Source organism: Falco rusticolus, chromosome 11 (genome assembly GCF_015220075.1).
Source record: "Falco rusticolus isolate bFalRus1 chromosome 11, bFalRus1.pri, whole genome shotgun sequence".
Lineage (NCBI taxonomy): Eukaryota > Metazoa > Chordata > Aves > Falconiformes > Falconidae > Falco > Falco rusticolus.
The window spans coordinates 31,885,069-31,901,387 of NC_051197.1; the positions used below are offsets into that span (position 1 = coordinate 31,885,069).

Below are 16,319 nucleotides of genomic sequence, written 5' to 3' on the forward strand. Positions count from 1 at the left end.
GAAAGCCGCGCGCCCAAAGCACTTCCGGTTCCGGTAGCGTAGCCCTTTCCGCCTCGTTGAATGAGGCTGGCGCTGCTTGTTGGCGTGCGGAAGCCGCTAAAACCGGGGTAGGAGGCCCGAAGGCTTCGTCTCGAAGCTCGATACGAGGCCGCTCCTCCTTCGAAGGCGCGGGAGCCGGCGCCGCCGCCGCTTCCCTCAGGTGCAGCATGGTGGCGCTGCTGCCCAGCTCTCCCCTGCGCGCCCTTTTCCCGCGCTCGGGGCCGGGGCGCGTCATCGCCCTGTGCCGGGGCGCGAGCGGCGCGTGCCGGTGACGCGGAGGTGGCCGCCTCGGGGCTCGGCTGAGGCGGCGGCGGTGCTGAGGTAGCGGTGGCCGAGCTTGGGGAGCCGGCGGCGGCCGCGCCCGGCAGGCTAGTGCGGGGAGCGGTGGGGGCGGCCCGAGCCGCTGGGGCACCTGTGTGGGAGCGAGTGCTGAGCCGCGGCCGGGCCGCAGGGCAGGTGCGCGCGAGTGCAGAGGTGGTTTTGGGCCAGCTCTGGGCTGAGGTGAGGTGCGGGGCGTAACAGCCTTCCCCCTCGCCCGGCTCTAGAGCTTCAGCTTTGCCGTCTCTGTGCACTGTCTGCAGCAGACACCTTTGCAAAGGCTCAGGATGCCCTTTGCTTCCTCACCATGTGCTTTGGTTTTTTCATAGTTAATGTTTGTGAAAGACCTGAACGCACGAAGCAATTTTCAAAACAGATCTGCATGGTAGGGAGGAGTGTGTGTGGCTACTGATGGGAGCTGTAAAGATGGCTTTTGGATAGTCCTCAGATGCTGTACTTTTAATGCCTAAGGAAGTGGAATGAAAGTTGTGCATGGTATGTTTAAGTACAAGTGTGAAATTTAGCAAGTCCCTCAAAGAGGAATGTGAATGGAAGAATGCACACTTTACATTTTAGTATCTGATGAAACATGACACAGAAAGAAATTGTTGCTTGGAGACATTCCACACCTTGAATACTGTGTTCAGTTTTTGGGCTCCTCACTACAAGACAGACATTGAGGTGCTGGAGTGTGCCCAGAGAAGGACAATGAAGCTGGTGAAGGGTCTAACAAACAAGCCTTATGAGGGGCGGCTGAGGGAACTGGGGTTGTTTAGCCTGGAGAAAAGGAGGCTGAGGGGAGACCTTACTGCTCTTTACAACTGCCTGAAAGGAGGTTGTAGTGGGATGGGGGTTGGTCTCTTTTTCCCAAGTAACAGGTGATATGATGAGAGGAAATGGTCTCAAGTTGTGCCAGGGGAGGTTTAGGTTGGATATTAGGAAAAAATTCTTCACTGAAAGGGTTGTCAAGCATTCAACCAGGCTGCCTACGGAAGTGGTTGAGTCACCACCCCTGGAGGTATTAAACATGCAGATAATGTGCTTAGGGACGTGGTTTAGTGATAGACTTGGCAGTGCTAGATTAATGGTTGGACTTGATGATCTCAGAGGTCTTTTCCAAGCTAAATGATTTGGTGGTTTTGTTTTGCCTAGCATGTACTTGTGTGACTTGGTATGTCATTTAAGTGGCAGGTATCTAAAATAGTTTTCTTTCACATAAGTCACATACTTCCTCTAGTTTAGCGAGTTATGTTTTTTCAGTTAAAAAGCAAACTTGGAGATCATATAGCTACTTAACTAGCCTTTGTTGACAAAGTATTGATGTATTCAGGATCTTTGTGTGAGACATATTTTTCATGTAACAAGTATATATATTTGCGTTGACTTTATACATTTGTTTCATAGGTTGAAACTACAATACTTAGTCTTAAACCTGGAGCTATGGGTAGAACTTACTTTGTTGAGGAAGCTATCGGGCAATATCTTTCAGACCTTAGCACAAAATTAAAGCCTTATGTCACTGGCCTGTTAATAGGGCAGGTAAGTGTGTAATAATCTGAAGTCTGTTCCATTCATTCATATTAATAGGGGGAAAAATCCCTTGGCCCTAATTACCTGGGATAAGTCTGTTAACATCACTTTGAGCTTGTATAATGCAGAAGGGTGGTAATAACAACAGAAGGGGTTTCTGTAAATGATCTGCAGTGTCAACCAACTGCTTGAGTCTTTTAAAATAGTTTTGTGAAAGATGAGACAGATAAAAAAGAAAATCATAAAAATAACACTTACCACTAAACAAGGCTTTAAGGCAAAGGCAAAAAAAAAATTAATGAAGGAATTGTTTTTGTAGTAGGTTGCTATAGAGTTTAACAATACCTAGTATAAAGCAGCCCTTATAGTTAATATGTTATGCAGTATATTCTCAGACTTGATAGCAACATCTATTTGCTTATACTGATGTTTTTGAAAGTGTTCCCTACAAAGAGACTACGTAATTCGGGCTGTTCGAACGCCTCCAAAGGAAGAGCAGAAGGAAGACAACATTGATCTTTCAAAACTGGCATCCATTGATGAAGAATGGATAACTGCACATGCCAGTCAGGTAGAACAATACGAGTTAATGAAGAGGGTGGGAGGAACAGAAGGGAAATAAGATTGACAGAAACTGTCTTCTCACCTGTGTAATCTCAAGCCTTTTTCTCAAAGTGAAAGAACCTTCCTAGGCTAGGCAAGATATTTTAAGCCAAAATACTTGTATTGTTTTCAAAGGTCACAATAGAACAGAGATTTGATAGGACTGATAGCAAGAAAATTTGCAAGATGTGTTCCTATATTTCAGAGGAACCTATAAGTGAAAAACAGGCCTGCGAATTTCATTTCTGCTTTTCATGCATACTGGTCTCATTAGAAGTTCTTGATAAATTACATGGTTGCTAGGTCTTTGATTCCTATTAATATATGTTAAATTTTTATTTTTAAGGTTTCTAGAATGCTTCCTGGAGGCTTATTAGTTCTTGGTGTATTTATTATTGCAACTCCAGAACTATCAAAAGATTGTCAAAATGTTTTGCGCAAGGTAAGTATACTTCCCGGTGGAAAGACAAGAATATCTTTACAGGTGTAGCTGAGTAATTTTCTATCATTGACTTGAGTATATATGGTTGTACTGTTGCTTTATTTCTAAAAGCACAATATTTTGGTTTTATGTGTGGTTTTGAGACTGAAACCTCAGAAATAGCTGTCCTATGGAGCTGTACTACACCTTGTATTTGCTAACTTTGTTTTTTGTGATTTTTTGTTACTGCAGTAGGAAATCTTACTGAATTTTCTGAAAGTGAACATTCTGGCCTAAGGGAAACATCTTCAAGGTTTATATTAAGCTAAATCCTTGTGGCACAAGTGTTAGTAGTGGCAGTACGTTATCTTTTTTTGTCTGAAGTAATTGTTATGATTAGGGATGTTTACAACATTCAAAGACGTATAGCTCAGATTCCTTTAAAAAAAAGAGTATCTTGTATAGAAATAGTGGTATTTAGGTATGTATGGTTATGTTTAAAAACTACTTAGAATGTGCTACTGTCTGACAGACATTAAAATGCATTTTTGTTACAGTATTTGGACCACATTAGTTTGTTCTGTAGAGTTAGGTTCATTTTATTGTTTTCGTAAGGTAAGCATGATAAGTGATTTAAACATGAGTAGGTTTTGAAGTCTAAGGTCCAAAATTCAATTTTGGCAGTGCAGTGCAATTGCATCTCAATTGTGATTACTGAAATGAGTAGCCAAGAAAAAAAAAGTGAACTGTGTCCAGGTGATCAGTGTTGGCTGAATTAAAATACGGGGTTTTTTAATTAGTAGCTATTTTGCAGAGCTGTCTTTCCTGATCCTTAACTGATAGGCATAAAGCTGTAATATTTTTGTAAGGAGAAAATCATACAAGTTGAATATGTGAATGTGTGTGACTTGGTTCAGTTTATAAGGAAGCTGAATTAAGATTTCACAAGTAACTTTCACTGGCACAGTTGCCTATGAATCTTTGAATGGTCTATTGATGGGACATTTTGGTGACATGTAAGCTGTGTTTCCCATTTATAAATAGTTATGGTATCACACGGATTTAGAACTTTAGTACAAGACTGTTTTCCAGACATTGTGATTCATTGTTTTTGTGGAAAAATCCATAATACTTTTTTCATCTTTAGCTAATCTTCTCAGTGGAAAAATCGTTGACTAAAAGAAGGCTCTGGAAACCTGCGGAGGAGGAGGTCTCAGACAGAGCAGCTCTTCAAATCTGTTCTGCTACAAAAAAGTATCCTTTATGAACAAGCTTTATTGATTGAGACTCCTACCCCCGACCTCTTTTCTGTAATGATTTCTGAATAAAGGATGTATTGGGAAGAGGAAGTTCTTTGAGTTCAGATAGTTTGAAAGCATGAAGTTTTCTAGTCACCAATGAGTAGACTATTGATCCTCTTACCCTTGCAAAATTTCCGTCATTTCTTACTGTTATGTTTGTCTTTGTGGTTGCATCAAATTAGGCCTTCCCTAGTCGATTTTGATTTGCATAACTGAACAAAACATTTGAAATACTGCATATCATCTTGAGCTTGCTTTTACCAATGATTCTTAAATGGAAGTGGGGAAACAGCAGGCATGTGGGATCCATACTGGTGCTGCAGAAGAATGCTGGGTCTGTTGAGGTAATACAAGGAGAGAAAGCAAGGGTTTTCCTTGGAGATGAGAGAAACAAGGAAAAATTGGAAATTGGTAGATCTCCCTATGAATACATATTGATCTTAGTATATTTGTAAGAGATGGGACAGCCTCACTATGGTAGTTGGAGTTTACAGTCAAATTTTTACACTAAGGAAATGTGAGAACTTTCTTCAGAGCATAAATTAGCTCAATGAAGAAGTGAAGGACAAGGTTAATTGCAAATTGTTTTTACTTGTCTTTTTGCTTTTCACTGGATCTTTTTCTTTAAGTAGCAAAGAGTAGTTTGCCGAACCTATGATGTACAAGATCCAAAGGTAAGCTCATCATCTTGTGAGTCATATACAGCTTTTAATGCGTGACAAGTAAAAATATCTAGTTGACTAATACAGTGTTTTGTATAGATGTTTTATTGCTTTCTTTTTCTGCTCTCAGAGTTCAGCTAAACCAGCAGATTGGAAGTATCAGAGTGCTCTATCTGCTTCCTGGTTAGCTTTGTACTGCACTGTAAATGTTAATATTCACATTCCACTTCTTGCTACTTCACCGAACCATGACTTGGAGAAGAATACAAAGGTAACTAACCAGCTGCACCAATTTTGTAATTGGTCTCTACACTACTCTTTCTGTTGAAATAAGGGAAAGATTTGAGGAGTGTGAGCAGAGGAGTAGGACTAATCAGCAGAGAATGTTTGGCAGATAGCTCTCTCTTAAATGTAATTTGAAGTTACAGTGAAGCATTCACAGTACAAAAAATGTGGATAGCTTTTCTTCTGCTGTGTTTAGTCTTGGCAGTTTCCTTTGCTCAGAATTATTTAGCAATTGTTATGAGTATTCCAACTAAAGTCTATCTGCTTCACATAGTGAAAGGTTACATCCAATTATAACTGGTGTGGGGTGCTTTTAATATGAATTGACTTTAAATAGGCTGCATCCACTCTCTACAAAAATCGAATCCCTGGGGTAGCACTTCAGTAATTCAAAATGTTTGTTTGTTAACGGATATATTCTGAACGCATAGGGTTTAAGATTTAACTTTGGAAAAACATTTAGGCAGTTTTTTTAGAGCCTAAAACTCTCTCGGAGTAACTGTTGAGCATGTATTTCTAGAATTTTCAGCATGATACTGTCCAGCTCTTTTAGTGAAATTCTCTTTCTTCCTCCTTATGGGATTTTTGTCTTTTCACCTTTTTTTAAAGAATGGGTTAAATCGATGGTCAAAACAGATAGAAGACAGTGTTTTTCTGATCAATGGACAAGTCAAAGATGATGATGCAGAATTACTAGAAGGGCAGGTAAGTACCGAACAACAAGGAATTGAACTCTAATAGATGTGTAGTTAGGATGTGCTCCAGCATGAGCACTGACTGAGATGTCTTCTATACGGTATTTACTGATCTAATTGGCCTAATTTGGGGAGCTAATACACTAGTGTTTCCGTCTTCATTGCTGCAGATTGCCTCTTCTTCCTCTGGCAACGTGAACACAATAATGACATTTGAAGTCTGACTAAATATTTTTCTATACGCTATCTCCTCATTAAAGAAATTGAGTAAGGTGTGAATGTAGGTGGTGATATCTCTGTATGTCTAAATGTTTAACGAAGAGCAGAAACACCTTGTTAAGCTGATGCATTCATCTGTCCCTTTAGTTTTGTAATTATATTCTCATGGCTGTTTTCTATGTGCCATTTTTCTGTTAAAAGCTGTAAACTAGGGCACGTTTTATACCACAGTGAGGAAGCTTTGATTAAGGGAGTTTTATTTTTTCTGTTTCATGACACAATGGGTTTTTTTCCCCCTCAGAAAAAGTTAAGGGGAAATACACAGTCCAGCTCCCAGTCTTCTGATGTCAAGGTTCTGACACAGCTGGTAAGTATTTAGTGGTTTGTGAAGTATAACCTGGCTGTTATCTTATAAGATAGAACAAAAAGTAAAATAACATTATGAATTATTGTCTAGAAATTCATCTTACTTAATCCTAAGACTTTTTTTTTTCCCCAATAGATATTGAATGTGAAACTAATTGTGGACAGATCTGCATATTTTGTGTCTTTAGAAATTCTTGTGGTGTAATTGTCTAAGAGTTGCACAGTAAAGCTGCAAGGAAAATCTGAACAACTGGTTATAGAAATGAAGTCCTGCAGACTAATTCATTTCACAGCAGGATAGCTGTATGTACATTGATTTCAAAGTGACTTTGCATCATTTTGAATTTCAGAATCTCCCCTGCACTTCAACTTGCCATGGCTAGCTATGGACATTTACTTGAACACTTTTGTCGGATGCTCAGTCACTAGTTTTTAAGTTACGGTACAGATCCTGTGAGTTGAGTCATAGTCTGGAGCTGTCGGGTCTGTGTCAGGAATTTCCCCTCTACCAGAAGTTATGCTGGCCTGAACGCTGAATTAGGTGCCCTAGTCTAGGTTCTAAAGTCCAAATGTGTCCAGGCATTGTTTTGTAGGCTTCTTGCACAGCACAAACCATCCTGTTTTGTCAGGTAGTTTCTGGATTCTCTAAAGTTGTTTAGCAAGACTTTTAGAAATGTATAAAATGGCATTTTAAAACTTGGTGAATGTCTCAGCTTCTTTAGTTGTTACATTGTTCCAATGGGAAATTGCTTCAGAAAAAGGAAAGCTTTTTATTTTGGTGCAAAGTAGTTTATGCAGTTCATGTGGAAGTTACACATACCCATGTTGCCATATCTTTTGGTAGTTAGGGCAAATATATATGTTTGATACAGTTCTAAATGTGACCACTTTTATAATTTAGTACTGAGGGAATGAGTCTCAGGATGCCCTAGGTTATGCTGACTATATAGTAAACATAACAAACTTCATTGTTCAAAAAAGATTTCTAGATTGCAATACTAATATTGGCCACAAGCCACTTGCCTGGGAAGTGTTTGAAGTCTTATGGACACAAATATTTAAATTGCAAGAATGGAATGTCTGGAAAAGTAAACACTTTCCATAATGGAAAAGGAGAGAGATTGTTAGTCTTAACTAACAAAACTTAAAAAATAAAATCAGTTAGGAACTATGAGGGGAAACGCGTCATATGTAAACACTTAAGGTATGCTATTAATTTCCTAGTTCTGTTTTTTGTTACTCATGCTGTAGGTGCCTTGGTAACAAGATAAAACTGAAACATGTTTATTTTTCAGTCCCAGGGTTCAAGTCATAGATCGACAGCTACAGTCCAGGTCTGCAGTGGTTCCATAAATCTCAAAGGGGCTGTGAAATGCAGAGCCTACATACATAACAACAAGCCAAAAGTTAAAGAAGCTATTCAGGTAGCAAAAAGGTTGTTAGTTCATCAGAAACAGTTTTCTGAAATACATGAAACTTGTCATACTGGTTTTCCTTTGCCAAAATGACGTGGTCTAAACTGGTGTCAAAATGTTCATCCCCTTGAAACATTTGGATTGTTTTAGAAACCATCTCTGTGTGTGGTGGATTCAGTCCCTTTTTCACTACTAACAGGTCCCCTTGCTGAGGCTGTTCTCTGGTGAATTTTTGCATAACTTGTCAAAGTGATTAGGGTTTGAAGAATTTTCTTAATTTTTAAGAGAAGGTTACAGGCTATATTTTTTTCATGTGTAGAGGGAAAATACACATTTATTCAGTGATGTATTTTTTTCCCTTGTATTGAGTCAATGCCTTGTGATTATTTTTATTTGTTTTTAATGGTGATGTCTAGAAGTTGTCAGTTCTTATCCTGAGAATACTAAAATTTTCCACAGCTTTTCATTTTTCTTTTGTTGCTTTATTTCTTGGTTTTAGTTTGTTTGATGTTAGCTTCTCTTTATTGGACTTTTAAAAATTCTCTTTAGAGTTTTTATTTTCTGGGAAAAACTGTTCTTTCGACATAGGTTAAACCCATGAGGGACTTCTTTTGTTCTTAGTCAAAGTCTTTGCAAATACTGATTATATTACTGATGTTTTCACTTTGTCCTTGCAGGCTTTGAAAAGAGACATAATAAATACCTTGAGTGATCGGTGTGAAATACTATTTGAAGATCTAATTATAAATGAAGGACATCACAAAAAAAGTAGGAATTAAAAACATAAAACCACTCACATTTGCATTGAATTTTGGTGTTTGTAGAATATTCTGCTGGTGTTATGAAGTTTCAGTATGGTTAGAGCAGGATGCAAAGCAAATGGCACAATTTCTGTTTGGCAGCCTTGACTTTGTCTTAAATCTGGATAATTTTTGTCAGGTTCAGATACATTTTTTTTAATTTTTTTTTTTTGGTATCGCAGCTTTCACACCAAGTTTGTATTCAGTTCTCATGACCACAAAATGCAATTTTAGCTGCTTTCTCATTGATCAGAAATTTTGCAATTTTTAAAAATTGTGTAGTGGAAAGTCTTGTCACTGAAGTTCTAATGTAACTTGCACTTTCCTTCAGGATAATGCGGCCAACTTCATCCAACCGTGATTTAAACTTGTTTTCAGTTTCGTCTTTAGGTGGCACCCGTACTTTGTGGCTTTAAGTATGGCATAAAGCAGCCAAGTGTTTGCAGTCCTTGATGGTGTTGAAACCATATGCTGCTCTGCGTATGCTCTTATCTGCAGTCTTTTGCTAGTAATTCTAAACATGAAAAAAGGTCTGTTTAACATTTTATGGTCTGTTTTGGAGGTGTCTCAGATATTTCTGGAGAGACTAATCTAGGAATATTAATCAATCTAATAGCAGCCAAAACTCATAAAACAGTATCAGCAAGTCATGCCTGAAAACAGCTTTTTTACATGGCAACCTTGAGCAGTTCTTTTGCAATAGCTTTATCTTATGGTTGGAGATAAATGACAAATCTTATCATAATTAGCAAGGCCTTTATTTGGATGGTATTTTTTCCCTTTTTTCTTTTAGATTTTGAGAGGGAATATCATGTCTTACCTCAAAGACTGTTCGTCCCTGTTGCTGGATCCACTGTGATGCTCAGTGATTATAAGTTTGGTGATGAGGTCACTGGAGAAATTCAGGAACGTTTTGTTGAGATGTTGGATCAGTCTGTGCAAGCTGAAAATATCCATATAGCAGAGGAAATGAGCACAGGTAAATACAGTATCTGAGAACCAGGATAGAGTGCATCATGGATTACAAAAATGTTGACCAATGGCTTAAGCCAGTTTTATCTAGATACAGATACACATAAAGTTGGCTTACTTCATATCAACCTCTAAGGGTTTGTATCAGTCTAATTACAGTTTAAATATACTTGTGAAAAATGGTAAGGATTTTTGCAGTTTGTGGAGTTCTGTGTCAGTTTCTTTGATTTCAGTGTAGGAGTCAAATATGTAGTTGAAATGCATCTAATAATACTTCCTGTGACCTTATGGAAGAGATTTCTCCCCTTTCCCCCCACCCCCACCTATCAACATGAATGCAAGTTAGTTTTATAATTAATTTTCTTTTTAAATAACACCAAATCTCAGATAAGAACTGTGAACACTTTTTCATGTTTGTAATTTGGGACAAAAACTGGGAAATGCAGCCATGAGCTTGCTGTGTATGTAGGTTGAACTGTGATTACTGATATTCTGCTTGACCTACTTACTTCCTTGGAGAGTTTCTTAATTTCAGAGCTAGCCATAAATTCTTATGTCTTTCTAAATTAGTCAGCTTCCCCCAGGCTTTAACTAAACCTGTTAGCTCTGAATCTGACTCAATAATCTTGAGAAGTTAAAGATGTACATAGCTCAAGAACTTTCAGAAAAACAGGAAAGCCAATAAAAATCTCTCTTGCATTATAAAAGCCACTTTAATAATCTCAAAGCTAATTATTACTGAGCTTTAAGGAATTACTGTAACTTAGGGAAGCAAATTAATATTGTAGTAGCAGGTGAGATAGGCGTGGGAGGGAGAGAGATGATTCAATTTGGCTTTATTGGTTATGTAAAGATACATGATCTGGAGGTAGGAAGAATGCACAATTAGACTAACAGCAATGTATCACGAAGATTGATGCCAATAATAAATGTAAAATGATGTCCAAGTTGCTCACAAAATGAGTTTGTGTCGTCTCATAGCTTGCTGGTTACAGAGTTGGTTGTATGGGATTTATTTTCTTTTTTTTAAAAAAAAAAAGGCAAATTAGAGTGAGTGCATAGCAGAGGAGAGGGGAAAACGTACAAAGAGACTTTCAGAAAAAAATGAGACTAGTCTTGTCCCAGTGAATACCATAAAGTTTGCCGGTAGAATGGGTTCTGTTAATATAGTGATAGTAGTAGTAATGCTATCAGCACAATGCTGTTCAATTCTGACAGGTATTGTTACGACATTGTTAACCTGTAGCTTATTAAAATCATAAGTTAGTTAATGCTTTTATGAATGCCAGGAAGGCTGTTTTGGAAATTAGACCTGTTAACTGTGTAAGAGAAGTGTTCTGTGTTGTAAAGAAAAGCATTAATTTTGGAACTTGATTTTTATTGGTACTTTGGTATGAAATGTCTTAAGTATTGCTGCAAATGTGTTTTTGTGGCATAATGAGAATTTGGGGTTTCCCTTGTGTAAAGGCATTTTCAATACGTCATTCCAGTTTGGGTAGCATTGGTTGTTTCTGAAAGCTTAGTACTATATTGATAATAGTCAATATTGAGTAATGGTGTAAAAATTAGTTTGTAGTGAATTTTGACATCAGCCTTCCTGTGTGTATCGTGATTCCTCTGGTCTTAAGCACCAACCTTGAATTAACTGGAAACGCTATCCATAATGAAGTTGTGGGGAAAGTCTGCCAATAAAAAGAATTGTTTAAAATTCAAGAACACGACCAGGCTTTTGAAATAATTTCTTTTTTTGTTGCTCTTTGAAATATGCACTGAAGAAGAAGAGGACCTAATCAGTATAGCTAAAAAAATTATTTTTTTAGTCAGGCTTTAGTCAAAATATATGAAGTAAAGGTATTTTGGGAAGGTCAGTTCTATGTGCTTGCTTAGTATGGTCTCTGCTGCTGTCTCATAGTTTTATTCTCACGATTCCTTGTACGACTCTCCAGTGAGGTCACTACTGGATCATGCTTTAAAATTGTTGCATGAAAAGTAGAAAGTAAAAACTGACCTGTTTATAATTGAAAGATATAAATAGATCTAACATTGTAGGTTCAAGGTATTTGGTGCTTTAATACAAGCAATTGAAAGCTCTGCATTCATGATTGGCTTTACTAAATCCCTGTTCCTCCCTGATGCAGTGAGTGGGGGTGATGTGTTAAATACCCTGAGTGGATAAACATAAACAAGACGTCAGTAGTGGTAATCACTTCTTCATCTTTGTTAGCAAATTGAAGAATTAATGAAGTATTAAGGATTCATATAATTGGTACTAGAAAGCATCTGCTTTTCTGTGGTGTTTATACTACAGCTGCTTCTCGTACAAGTCTTCCATAACTTAATGGCATAAATGCCTTTGGTAACTAAATAGCTTGAGGATGTTTCTTTTCTTTTTTCCTCTTTCTTCTGGCCTCCCTCAGCCCCCAAGTGAACATTTCTGCCTTGATGTGCAGCTTCAAAAGTTGCATTCAGAAAAGAGCAACAGTTTTTATGAAAGTGCAAGGAAACTTAAGTCACAAACTGTCCTCCTTGCTCATCAGAACTGAAGAGAAAGACACCTGCTGAATCTAGACTTTAAAGGTGACCCAGGAAATGTGGTCAGCCTCTCTAAACATGGGATGATATTTTAGGGAATTGAGAACTGTTGTAGTTTGGAGAGAATGCAGTGCACTTACTGTGCTAGTTAAGGTACTTAAAAAGCTATTTTGCAAAAATTAATAATTCCTTGACTCTAGTTGAAGATTTCTGCTCATATTTTAGCCAGATGAGGGTGTGTTTTCCCTTGCACAGAAAAAATAACGATGAAACTACAACCTCATTGCAGACGATTGGGCTTAAGACATACTTGATAATTTCTCTTCAAAAAAGCACCCCTTGCATTGAAATGTTGTGTCCTTATTTTTATTACAGGTATGTGCAGCTTGCAGAGAGATCTCAAAACAATATTTATGCTTAATGTATGCATCTGTATGTGTGTGTATATCTATATATCTTGCTATCCTATTAAGTTTCCTATCAGACAGTCGTTAATTGCTCTGCTGTTAGTACATCCTATGCAAAGTCAGTGGGTTCAGGGATAAAAATTGCTAAAGACACCTAAAATTGCTAGGTCCTAAATATATAGTTTGAGTGCTTTTGTGTAACAACAGATCTTATGCAAGTTTGACTTAGGAAGATTTTGAAGACAATCATGTACAACTCAGCTGACAGAAGCAACCTTTTGATCACATATCTAGATTATATGTTTCCAGCATAGCTAATGATATAAGAAAGTACTTTTCCATGAGTCATTGTCATGCGAATCGTACAAGGGGTGTGCCTTATTACTCAATTATAGAATTTGTAATTTTTAGGCGATTGACAACCTCACTCTGGAGATGGGAGATCTGTTTTAATTTAGATCCATATTCCATGGACTGCTAAATCTTGGTATCTGGTACTGCAGTGGGCTCTCCTTCATCTTCTGAAGGAGAACAATTTGTTAGCCTTTTCATATCTCAGCTTGGCCATTCTGTTCTTTCTGAAGACAGACAGGTCTCACTGCAATAGCACAAACACTTCCTGTTACTGTTTATTTGTCCAGAAGATGTCTGCAATAGTAGCTACTGGATTGTAATCGGAACTTGACAAGTGATGCCTTGGCAAACTATCCTGGAAACAGGAATGCAAATGGATGGCCTTTGGCCCACCACCATCAAGTAGCCTTATCAATGAACTGCGCAGTCCAAAGCATGCTTGCTCTGTGTGGAACAAATGAATAAGTTCAACTGGAGGACTCGAGATTAATCCTGTTCTTTGTCCTCCCCCTCCCTAACAAGCTGGATATAGCCAAGTGATTAGGGAAATCTTTGGAAAGGAAATAGATACGAGTCTGAATCCCATCAGTCTGGAAATAGTCAAGCTCTCTCAGATCCTGGATGAGCAGTCTAAGGATTTAGTAATAGTTCCAAAGGGGAGTGTGTCCTCTATGCCTTCTCTGAAAGTGTACTTCAGGGGATCTTCAAAAAGGAATTTCTGTGCTTTGAAAAAAAACGTTTATGGCTGTTGGATAGGGAAGTGATGCTGGGCGCACTCTTTCAATGACTGTGCATTTTGCTTGTAGCCTGAACTCTGGACAGAAGGATTTGAAGGGAAAACTTTGATCTTGGAAAGTTCATTTTGGTGGTTCCCTGAGTAGTCAGATTCTCCCCTGTTTTTGTAAAGGGGGTTGGGTATGTTATTCAGGAAGCAAGGTGTGGAAAACGAGTTTTGGAAGAGGAACTCCTTCCAAAATGTGTTTTTTATCTTTATTTTTACCCTTCCAGCCACATAGAATAATTTAGTACTATGCTGTTGATACTGTACCATTTCTACTGCAATAAACAGGTGTTGATATGAAGTTCTTGAGCTTTTGCATTAATTCAGCTATAAACACAACTTAACTTTTCACCTGATGTTTACTTCCTCATTTGATTTCCATGCAGTTGATATTTGTCCCATCACAGACCGCACGGATGACACGCAACAGAAACAACTGACAAAAGCAACATTGCTGTTGAAACTTCAACAAAATATGGGTATGTTGCTTTTCTGATCTTTGCTGTGGCAATCCAGAAACTATAATGGACCCTTTTCAGTACTGTTAATACAGTGTTTTTCCAAAATGAGTCCCTATTTCATTATTGTAGGTACAGAGTGTTTCTGGGGGAGAAAGAACTATAGCCTGCTGTTGGAACAAAACCAGTGTTTGCATTCATTCAGCCTACAAGTCAATACGAAAGGCTCATGTAACTTTATTTCTTTTTTGGAGAGCCACTGCTTCTATAATTCCACGCTTGAAAAAAAAACTCCACAGTTGAATGGCTTTGTCAAGTAGGCATCCATAATTTAGCTAGTGACTCACTAATCTTCTTCTGAACCTGACAAATACATATGGGCTTGGGTGCAAATTGTCAGCTTCAGTAATTCAGGGAACACAAGCCACAGAACTCTCTTAAATACAGCTTCTCATGATACTCCTTTGTCTAGCTCTCCTGTATCTGTCTGCGCTTAGTACAGTTTTCTTTGCTGTGAGTTTTACTCTGTCTTTTTGTATTAAAATACAGTTACATTTCAGTCAACAAAACAGTAACTTGTTTTCTATTAATTCTTAGAAGTGGAATATAGCAACTGGAAGATTAAAGAGTACTAGCAACAAATGCGTGTTTGCTTTGGATGTGAAAATGTTTTCCCTTGAATCATCACTCAGGTGTTTTGGGGTTTTTGTGTGTTGTCTTCTCAACTGCATCAGTAACAAGTGTGTTAATAGGAAAATTACTGTTGTGCTACACAGACTGACAGGGCAGACGTAGTGCCACACAGAAAAGAAAAACAATAGCTTTCGTTTCTTCGTGCTTACAGTTTGTTATTTTTCCTACTCTGATTCCTAGAATTAAACAGTAGTGCAGAATCAGTGCATTATTTTATGGGCCAGGACACGGCCAAGGATTGTAGCTTTAGATTTAAGCTTAGCAGTGGCAAATAGTTATTGGGGTGGCTCTTACTGTTTCTCCTCCTGTGTGTTGTTCACCTTGACCCTGCCTTCCACACCCTAGCTGCTGGTGACTGTGCTGCCCTTGCCACTCACTGAATGTATTTCCTTTGTTATTTTAGGTGTGGTAATAGCAGCTGCTGTTGCAGTCTTTGCATCAATCTTCTCTTTCAATTACTTCAGTGATTAAACTCAAGCAACTGGACTTTCATGGAAGTATTGGCCAGTTACAAGGTGGAAAGAAACATCTGAGTTCAGTATATTCGTAATTGGGAATTGTTGCCTATATATCACCAGTTAATGTGCAATATAAATTGTAATGGTAGGTTCAGTTACCTTGTTCCAGCATGCACTTACTATATCAAGTAGAGTCATGTGATTAGAGTATCAAGTAGAAGGGGAGTCAGGTTTACAAGAAACTAATCCTGTTGCTCTGTATAAATGAATGATAGGAGTATTTTCTAGAAAGATCTCTTAAGCAAATGTAGAACCTTCATTTTCTTCCTACTTCTTCTTCCAATGCAAAATATTGGTTAATTGGCATAATAGCTGTACAAATAGTTTCTAGTATTTCAAGACGAGACCAATTCAGCTTGTGAATACCTTCGTTCAAGACCTGGAGAACTCAACCAATAAAATGCATAGAACTTCTGAGATGTGTGTATGCCACCTTTTACTTGGTGACTCTTGATGAGGATTTCTCTGTCCAGCTCCAGTTGATCATACGCAGGGAATATTAACTGTTACAGCAACAGCTACATCTAGGCAGCCCTTGTGGATTATCTTGCAGTTACGTGCAAGTTGTCAAAATTGTTTGCTGGTCAGGATTTTTAGGCTATAGCTTTCCATTATGAGAGACACTCTTGGGTATGTTAGGAGATGATATCATTGTTTACTTGCCATGGGGAGAGCAGGAGGAGGGAGGAATTCTAGTAAGGCTGATGAAGATAAGTCATGTCAAATGTGATGTTTACTTGGATCTGAACTACAATAGAAAAGAATTCCAGAATTCAGGGCATTTTAATACTGCAAATTTCTTTTTTGTATAAAACCATTGGAACACTAAGAACAAATATAAGAATATGGTTCTAAAGCATAATCAAGGATGTACTGTGATACTTTTAATAAAAGGTAACTATGAGAGATATGTCTTAAATACTGTTGCCTTCTCTGTATATCCTGTTTTT

At 38.1% G+C, this 16,319-nt stretch overlaps 1 protein-coding gene across 5 annotated transcripts; it reads left to right on the forward strand.

Moving 5' to 3' along the window:
• The first annotated feature begins 26 nt into the window (after positions 1-26).
• ODR4 (odr-4 GPCR localization factor homolog) lies at positions 27-16,292 on the forward strand. 5 transcript variants are annotated; one of them, XM_037403865.1, is made up of 14 exons: positions 27-107; positions 1,762-1,896; positions 2,327-2,458; positions 2,837-2,932; positions 4,059-4,165; positions 4,850-4,886; positions 5,005-5,145; positions 5,769-5,864; positions 6,375-6,440; positions 7,735-7,863; positions 8,532-8,622; positions 9,448-9,633; positions 14,087-14,179; positions 15,255-16,292. In XM_037403865.1, the coding sequence occupies exons 2-14, from the start codon at positions 1,798-1,800 to the stop codon at positions 15,320-15,322; spliced, it is 1,341 nt and encodes a 446-aa protein (XP_037259762.1). In that variant the 5' UTR covers positions 27-107; positions 1,762-1,797; the 3' UTR covers positions 15,323-16,292. The 5 variants fall into 5 exon arrangements, with proteins under 5 accessions (XP_037259762.1, XP_037259761.1, XP_037259763.1 ...); XM_037403864.1 differs by lacking the exon at positions 27-107 and adding an exon at positions 277-407; XM_037403866.1 differs by lacking the exon at positions 27-107 and adding an exon at positions 441-545.
• The last annotated feature ends 27 nt before the right edge of the window (positions 16,293-16,319 follow it).

What these genes read in the sequence shown, in the direction of transcription:
- ODR4 (XM_037403861.1), top strand. Translation starts at nt 665, where the DNA reads ATGTGCTTTGGTTTTTTCATAGTTAATGTTTGTGAAAGACCTGAACGC. An exon ending in GTCAAAATGTTTTGCGCAAG is followed by an intron (nt 2,933 to 4,058) that starts GTAAGTATACTT and finishes TTTCATCTTTAG; the next exon opens with CTAATCTTCTCAGTGGAAAA. An exon ending in ATCTGTTCTGCTACAAAAAA is followed by an intron (nt 4,166 to 4,849) that starts GTATCCTTTATG and finishes TAAGTAGCAAAG; the next exon opens with AGTAGTTTGCCGAACCTATG.